The sequence below is a fragment of the Mytilus trossulus genome, chromosome 1 (assembly GCF_036588685.1).
Source record: "Mytilus trossulus isolate FHL-02 chromosome 1, PNRI_Mtr1.1.1.hap1, whole genome shotgun sequence".
Lineage (NCBI taxonomy): Eukaryota > Metazoa > Mollusca > Bivalvia > Mytilida > Mytilidae > Mytilus > Mytilus trossulus.
The window spans coordinates 87,740,715-87,749,554 of NC_086373.1; the positions used below are offsets into that span (position 1 = coordinate 87,740,715).

Here is an 8,840-nt window from a genome sequence, read left to right on the forward strand (position 1 = left end):
GTAAATTCCATATGATTTTTGATACCTCATTTTATAATCCATTATAAATGCAAAACGATACTTGAAATCTAATTTTTGAATAATTGTGCATTCTGCCTACTATCATGCCTTATTTCAAACAACTTGGTGTCAAATATATCATTTTTAATCTAAAGTATTGGATTTTTTTTTTAATTTCGGGGCACACATGGGTAAACATTTCAATCATCTACATTTACTAATATATATGGAGATGGCGGTATAGTCCTTGACACAACAAGCTAACGACAAAAACAAAATATAAGTCATCTAGAGAAGCAACATATGTACTTTACTACAGTAAACGAGTGTCTATACAATACATAATACGTCAAACTCGCCAGATGACAAGTTGATAATAAATTGAACAGACCTATATAGACAATAGTATGTATTTCTATCAACGAACCATGAGGCCTTGTCAGGTAAGATACATAACATCATAGTTTCAACTATAATCATAAAACATGTGAGAAGCAACTTTTTCAACGAAAACACACAACAAAGTACTATATGAGCAATACATAATGGTATATGACTTCAACGGACACGACAATAGTCGTTCAACAGTAAATATTGGTCAGTGCATGGTACGTATGGGCTTTTGTTGAGATCATTTGATAAATTTTAGTGCATGTATGCTAGATTTTTTTAATACGAATGAAGAAAAAAAATGCATTAATATTCTATGATATTACACAGTCGACCAGACCAAAGGCACTTGTCTCTGAATATATACTTTAACATAACAAATATGTATCGTGGACTAGATTTGTCTCTAGTGGAAACATACAGTTGAGATGACAAAACAATACACTGATAAAGATGTTGTTTGTATTGTAGCTTTACAGGATCGATTGGTTTACTCGGGTACCACATCAACTCTCCATTACTCAGTCTTGGTTCTGGAATTGTCCATCCATTCATAACATGTGGTTGTGAATTCATAGTTTTATAATAATATCCTTTCTATCTAACATTATCATCATAAATCGTGAGTTTCAATGTATTTGTTTCTATTCATTTCATCTTGGTTTCTTTCAACAACCAATATTCTTTCAACCTGATTTTCTTTTTCCACCAATAGCTTCTTTGTAGAATCTGTAAAAATTGAAAACACTTCTGTCATTTATATATGTGCTGATGTTCATTATATAAACTCATCATAGGTACCAGGACTAAACTTTGTATATACGCCAGACGCGCGTTTCGTCTATAAAGGACTCATCAGTGACGCTCGAATCCCAAAAAGTTAAAAATGCCAAAAAAAGTACGAAGTTGAAGAGCATAACACATGTAGAAATTGACAAACGACACAGCCTACACATCCACGACACGTAGAACACATACATATATAAACAAAAACATATAGTATATTGAACAGATCACACGGTATATACCAAACACTAAATTAATTGCAGGACATGGAGTATCTATATGAAAACGTTTCCTCGATTGTTTTTATGTCGGGGCCATTTATATCCAACTTTAAATACGGTATGGGTTTTCTCATAGTTTAAGGAAGTACGGTTGCCTATAATTGCTTACATCCAGTTTTTTGAGATTTTGTGGATAGTAAAAGAGGTAAGCAAAAGATAACTTTTTTGTTTTTCAAAAAAATAAATATTGATATACCACTTCTATAAGACTAGAAGGGTAAAAAACAAAATTTTGTTATATGCAAAAAAAAGAAATACCATTTTTATATAAAACGTGAGAAGAAACTTACGCCAGTGCCCACAAGAGTGCAAAAAAGCTTATCACCTAGCCATTGTTTGGTCTGTACTAGAATAAGGTGATGACATTTGGGACCGATTCACCACCAGGGAAATAGAAAAAATAGAAAGCATACAGAAAAGAGGTGCACGTTTCATCCTGAACGATTTCAAATCTAGGGAAACAGGATGTGTAACAAATATGCTTTCAAAGCAAGAACTACCACCTCTCCAAGAACGGGGTAACATCAGAGGTTGACTATATTCTACAAAGTGATTGAGGGATTGGTGCCGGCTATTGAACCATCTAACTACCTACCAGAAGTCAATAGAAAACGCCAAGTCAAGGCAAAAGACTAAAAGATTTTCAATACACTCAAATCATCGAAATAGCAGATCATTCGAATTGATAGCCCGCAAATCAGACATCAGAAAGAACTCCTTTTTCCTAAAACGATACATTTTGGACTAACCAACCAGCTCTCCTTCCGCATCCTGCAGTATGTCACATACAGATACAGCTAAAAATATAGAAATAAGGTGAAGTGATATGATTAATATATAAATTTCAACCAGTCATAAAATGATGTAGAGGATAGCATTTAAAGATCACCCAACAGTCTCAAACAACGAGCAAATCCTAAACCGCAAAGCAAGCTTTGAAATGACCCGACATGATACATGTATAACCATTCGAACGGGAAAAATAACTGTTAATGTAAAAAAAAATATCGAAAAACGAAATTGAAATAGAGTAATAATCGACAACCACAAAGACTATTAATTGATTAAAAAGGGAGAGAAAAGTTTTGGTGTTGATAAGAATGATTTTGGTAGTTGAAAAGTGTTAATTTTCTAAGGATTGCGGCATTAACACGACGACTAAGCTAGAAAATAGATACTGCATGTATAGTAAAAGACAGTGTCGGATATTTTTTGTCCCCTGTGTTGCTTTCTGACTGTCAGTGTCATGAATCCCATGTTTCTTATCACAGACAGAACTAAAAAGCTGTGGTTATATAGTTTCACTGTATCATTGATGGAAGGTTACAGAAATTACTCACTCGTATTTTCCACTTTCTTACGTTTGACACATATTATTCTTCTTGTGTATTCTATATATAACACCACTCCAATTCCAATGAAAACCAATAATCCAACAACACTACCAGTCACAATGGCAGCTATAGCTTCTATAGATCTGAAGAAGCGAGAAAAAAGTATCGTTAAACATATCATTTAATACACTCTTTTCATGCTAATATAAACATATATTCATACTCTTAACCTATTATACTGTTGTACGAATGTATGGACTTAGTACATGGAGTTCAGTATTTGTTCCAGGTTAAATGCGTAGCTAAAAATAGTAGATTATTCCGTCTTTATGAGATTAATCAATCTTATTGCGTCGAAATTTTTAAACAAATAGAACATTACCACCTACGTGAAAATACCAGAACTATGAAATGAACGTATTAATTATTTCGAATTCATACTTTAAGCATTATTCAACCTTTTTTAAACAAGTTTATTTTATAATTATCATACGGTTGTATAGAAAGATGTTAGGGGACGACCATTCGATATAAAAAGAAATTACAAACTGTATAACTTAGACAAATACAAGATAAATGGAATAGTTTGCCCTTAAAACACAGACAATAAGTGAGCACAAAAGTGAAAATAATTAATAAATGAGACTCTCAAAAGGTAATGAATATGTCTTCATAATAAATATCATTTTTCTTTACTCCCGTTATCTTATAATCTCCAGATTGAACTGATATAAAAATATTAACATACAAATTTCTACCAGCTGGTTGTCGTCTTCCATCTCTTAAATACTTGTAGTATGTATCCCTCACACAACAGATGAAACCTCCATAACTCCCACAGCAGCCTGTGGTACAATAGCGGTTTGCAAATCTTTCTCTGGTGTTGATGTCCATATATGTATACGTACATACTTCTCCAGCAAACGTATATTTGATAAGTATTAAATCTGAAATAAGATTTTTTTAGTATTTTTAATACGAATAAAAAAAAAGTCGTCGGACAGAGCAGGAAGTAAACGAGCTTTATCTAAAGCTTTGAATCTTATTGAAATATGTCGTAGACCACTAAGCAATGCCGATTGTAACACTTCTGTGTTGACATGAATTATCATTGGTAGGTTCAAAACTATAATTCAATTTTACAAAACTTTGATTTTTTCCCCTTTTTGATATTCATATTCGAGTGTCCTTGATGAGTCTGTTGTAGACGAAGCGCGTGTTTGCCAAAAACAATTTAAATCCTGGTATCTATGATTAGTTTATTCTAGAATCTAGTGAATATACAAAAAATATTTTAAAAGTGAAATGACTGAAGAGATTAACTTTATTTTAAAAGTCCTTAACAATGTAAGATTCAATCAAAATCATTCAGACAGCTTTTCATTTTAGCAAAATATGTGTATTATTCTTTTTAAAGGGTCAAATCGAAACGTTATATCATTTATAATTCAATAAGAGTTTTTGTATTGAGATTATATTTAAGATAATAACATGATTAAGAACTATACTTTGTTACAAGTTTGAGTAAATCGTATTTAGTCTAAATGCTTGTGCAAAGATCTACAATAAAATCGCAGAGTCCATTATCATATAGATTGCCATTATGTACCACATGTAACAATAAGATCACTAGCTTTCCCCTGGAGCTAGATACGACATATCTCCTTGGTTTAACACATCAAAATACTTGTTATAACAGTTTCACATATGTATACAAAGAGCAGAAAGCCAGGGATTTGTCTACATCCAGAAAAATGTGAAATTACATAGTTACATGCAATTTTTTTTTATTAAATCGAAAGAAAAATACGCGAAAGGAAATTATTTAATTCTAGCGGATTTCAATTCTACCAGTTAAAAATCATTCATACATTATTTAAGGAAAGTTTGGAAATTTACTTACCAAATAAAATATAAGCAAATCGTCTCTCAAAAAGTTTGCAGCCAGTCATGCTTTTAACCTTAAGCATATCGTTATTTCTTTTTAATTATACAATTTTTAAATTAAAATGCATTGATCTCACCAATACAATTATAAATTCAATAAGACATTTAAATATATTTGTGTTTCTTTCATGTGTATTAAATACTGAAGCCTTATTGTCAAAATAGTATTAGAAGAATAAATAACTTATGAATTCAACGAGTCCCATTTGATTCGTTAGGGGTATATCAGTGTATCGCTTCTATCAAATTTGTCAAGACAAACAAATGTATTTACCACACGCAAAGTGACTCAGTTTGATAAAAACACCTGTTTATATAATAAGTACTAGTTATCAGCAGTAAATCTCTGGAATATCGAATTCAAACATAAAAGCAATGTAAATGTAAGATGATGCCTGAATAGGAAATCCAGAAATCGGAAATGAGTTGCAAATACGGAAACGTTACAAATCATGGATAAAAAAGACGAGCGAGTGTAAAATCAAACTACAGACAATACCAAACATATGGCGAATAGACATACCGGAACCTCCTCCCCCACCCCCAAAAAATACCCAAAATCTAAAAAAAATACCAAAAACAATGCCAAAATTTTGTGTACAAATATCATAACACTTTTTTTTCAGAGACTGGATTGGAAATAAAAATACTTGATAACATCTTTGGTCGCTTTGGAGATTTCGTATATCGACAAGTTATTGGAATTCCAATGGGGACTAACTGTGCACCACTTATTGCGGACCTATTTTTGTATTGTTATGAGTTACAATTTATGAATAAAATTAGAAACGACCCATCAAAATCAACATTTGATAACAAAATTTAACAATACTTTTAGATATTTGAATGATATATTGGTTCTCAATAATGACGATTTCAGTATGTATACTAAAGAAATTTATCCTGTTGAACTTGCTTTAAATGAAGCTAATACTAACAATGACCACTGCCCTTTCCTCGATCTTGATATCTATTTCATTAACGGGAACCTTGATACAAAAAATTATGATAAAAGAGTTCATTTTTCATTTCGCTCGTGTATGTAACAACGTATTAGATTTTAGCGAGAGAAATTTATGTATTGATACTGAAAAATTATTACACCAGGGTTTACGATATCACAAACTAGTCAAAACATTTACTAAATTTTATGATCAGTATAAGGAAATAATTCGTAAATATACCTCAACCTGCAGACATCTTATACTTTCATGTATTTCACATCCAATCTTTAATGGTAATATTCTTTAAAAAGCACAAAAAATGTCAGTATTTACTTCAGGTGTAATACCACCATTGATTTTTCCCTATTAGTCTTTGTTAAATTGGCACTTTAAAAAAAAATTAACAGTAATTACCTTTATTTCAACCAAAGAAATACTTTGCATGTGTAAAGTTTAATCCTTTCCAGTGATACAGTGAAAATTTCACACTACATTTCATTGCATATAAGAAAATAATCATCACCGGAAGTAAACAACCCAATTTTTACACTGTTATCTACTGGTTACCTGCTTTGGTAACTATGTAACCTTAACGTTCCAAAATATTTTATAAGACCATCAAAGAAAAAAAGAATGGTGCTTTCAGACATCCAACATACATATTCTAGACTCAGAAAAATTTAAGTGCATTGACATGCAGGGTTAATTTTCTACAACTGTCATATTCAAGGGAATATTTTTTTAGGCCTACTTTCGTATACAACCGGATGTGACGTACCATGATTTGGTGGTATCACACCTTCAAAAGCTTACAAAACCTTTAAACAGACTTATTAAGAAGGGATATAGTTACGATACTGTTGTCAACTTGTCATTAAAGATTGCATATTTTGGCTTTAATATTGATTCACTTATAAATAGGGTCTTTGCATCGTAACTAAACACATTTATTAAAAAAAAAAAACAGTTGTTGGCATGACACGGGTTAAGTTTTTCTCGTATATTTTATGATAGTATGACACTTAACCCCTAACGGGATGGATTGTGCCTGATATTCAAATGATGAAGACATACTCTTTCAATCAGTTTAATTGAGGTCTGGAGCTTGCATGTCAGTTAACTGCTAGTAGTCTGATGTTATTTATTTAATTTATTTTCTTTTGTTACATCTGAAATCGGACTCTTACTTCTCTTGAACTGAATTTTAATGTGCGTATTGTTATGCGTTTACTTTTCTACATTGACTAGAGGTATAGGGGGAGGGTTGGGATCTCATAAACATGTTTAACCCCACTGCAATTTTGCGCCTGTCCCAAGTCAGGAGCCTCTGGCCTTAGCCAGTCTTGTATGATTTTAAATTTTAGTTTCTTGTGTATAATTCGGAATTTAGTATGACGTTTATCATCACTATACTAGTATACATATTCTTAAGGGGTCAGCTGAAGGAAATTAATAAGCCCGGATATTGCCAAGCTTGTATTTACTATCATGATTTCCTTGATAGAGGATTTCTGCTCGTAAGAAAGCTATTAAACCAAGAGCTCCAAATGGTGAAGTGGAAATCAATCCTTTGTAAATTTTACTGACGCCATAACGAGTTGATTGACCGTTATGGACTATCCGTTTCACATGCGATATTAGGTCGTTTATCATAACCACAATCCCGTTCCTTTTTCACGTATAGGGCCTACCGAGTTAGACTATTTATCGGGTTTGTAATATCATGTTTAACACGACGGGTGCCACATGTGGAGCAGAATTTGCTTACCCTTTTAGATCACCTGCATCAGATCAGTTTTCGGTGGGGTTCGTGTTGCTTAGTCTTTAGTATTCAGTGTTTTGTCTTGTGTGGTATTATTTGTCTATTTTTCGTTTCTTTTTTTTTCTTTTTTGGCAATGAAGTTGTCAGTTTATTTTTGATATGTGAGTTTAAATGTCTCTTTCGTATGTTTCGCCCCTCTTTTATAGTTTGTCAATGGACGATGACTGAGGGCTGTGGTCAAATAATTTCCATAGACACGAGTCAAGGATCAGACCACAATATTTCACAGTAAACCCATTTATTCACACATTTTTAAAAATAATTGTATATAGGCCGACGTTACATCGATACACTAAAAAAAAATCGGTTTTATGTATGTTTATAGGATTTATAGTTATCTAAACGATGGATGATTGATAGTTGGTTCCTTGACGTCCAGTGGCAAATATTTCATGACTGTTCAGGACGAAAACGATAGCTATAAGCTAAATAATTAAAAAAAAAAAAAAAGAGCGTGCTTTGTTTGACCAATCAACATACAAATAAACTGTACCTCATAGATATAGGAAGATGTGGTGTGAGTGCCAATGAGACAACTCTCCATCTCAGTCTACTTTACAATATATGACATACCTGTGAAAAATAAAACAATTATACATGTCGACTCTGTACAGATGCCGTTCAACATTTTATCACTATTCTTTAAAAAATGTAGTTTTATTTCCGGCAAGCCCAAATATTTCTTTGGAAAAATTATGTTATTAAGGGAAGTCCAAAACCGTATTTCCTGTTTTCTTATTTAAAAGATAGTGTTTATAATGGATTAAGTGACTTCGCATTTTCTGACGAAAGCCGATCTTGTCGTGTGCACAACTTTGTGTAATTTTCTTGGAAAAGGAAATGGGATATTTATATGACCTACCTTTTAAAAAAATGTGAAAATATGGATAATTTGTATTTTATAGATTTATAGTCAACTCGAAAAGTTAATATATCTTTTTTAAGATCGTAATAAATAACTATACGATAAATATTTCGTGACTTTTTTTTAATCAATGTTGTATGCTCTTCATAATAAAACATGTCACGGTTTCAAATAGAAATAACTTGAGTGGTAGGAACTTCTTGTAATATCGCCATTTCGTCTTTCCTTTAATCTGATTTTCTGAAATCCGATAGTTTTCAGGATTTTTATGGAATAGGCCCTTTGACTTCGAAAATTTAGTGTTCTTGTTCGAACTTTTTATAGTAATTTTTAGATCTCGAGCTAATTTCAATTCGATGACCGACCTTCCATCGAATGAATCTGAAAACCATCATACCATACCATCACATCAAATCAAATCTAACAATACTGTTATAGAATGATTGATTTGGTTTAATTAAAACGAAAATT

At 32.0% G+C, this 8,840-nt stretch overlaps 1 protein-coding gene across 2 annotated transcripts; it reads right to left on the reverse strand.

Moving 5' to 3' along the window:
* Positions 1-8,224, reverse strand: LOC134710896 (uncharacterized). 2 transcript variants are annotated; one of them, XM_063571318.1, is made up of 4 exons: positions 8,078-8,224; positions 3,540-3,738; positions 2,798-2,934; positions 1-1,119 (listed from the first exon to the last, which is right to left on the reverse strand). In XM_063571318.1, exons 1-4 carry the CDS (start codon positions 8,130-8,132, stop codon positions 1,004-1,006), a joined length of 507 nt encoding a protein of 168 aa, XP_063427388.1. In that variant the 5' UTR covers positions 8,133-8,224; the 3' UTR covers positions 1-1,003. The 2 variants fall into 2 exon arrangements, with proteins under 2 accessions (XP_063427388.1, XP_063427378.1); XM_063571308.1 differs by lacking the exon at positions 8,078-8,224 and adding an exon at positions 4,695-4,862.
* Positions 8,225-8,840: the final 616 nt, after the last annotated feature.

What these genes read in the sequence shown, in the direction of transcription:
- LOC134710896 (XM_063571308.1), bottom strand. Translation starts at nt 4,761, where the DNA reads ATGCTTAAGGTTAAAAGCATGACTGGCTGCAAACTTTTTGAGAGACGA. An exon ending in ATTTGCTTATATTTTATTTG is followed by an intron (nt 3,739 to 4,694) that starts GTAAGTAAATTT and finishes ATCTTATTTCAG; the next exon opens with ATTTAATACTTATCAAATAT. An exon ending in TAAGAAAGTGGAAAATACGA is followed by an intron (nt 1,120 to 2,797) that starts GTGAGTAATTTC and finishes CAATTTTTACAG; the next exon opens with ATTCTACAAAGAAGCTATTG.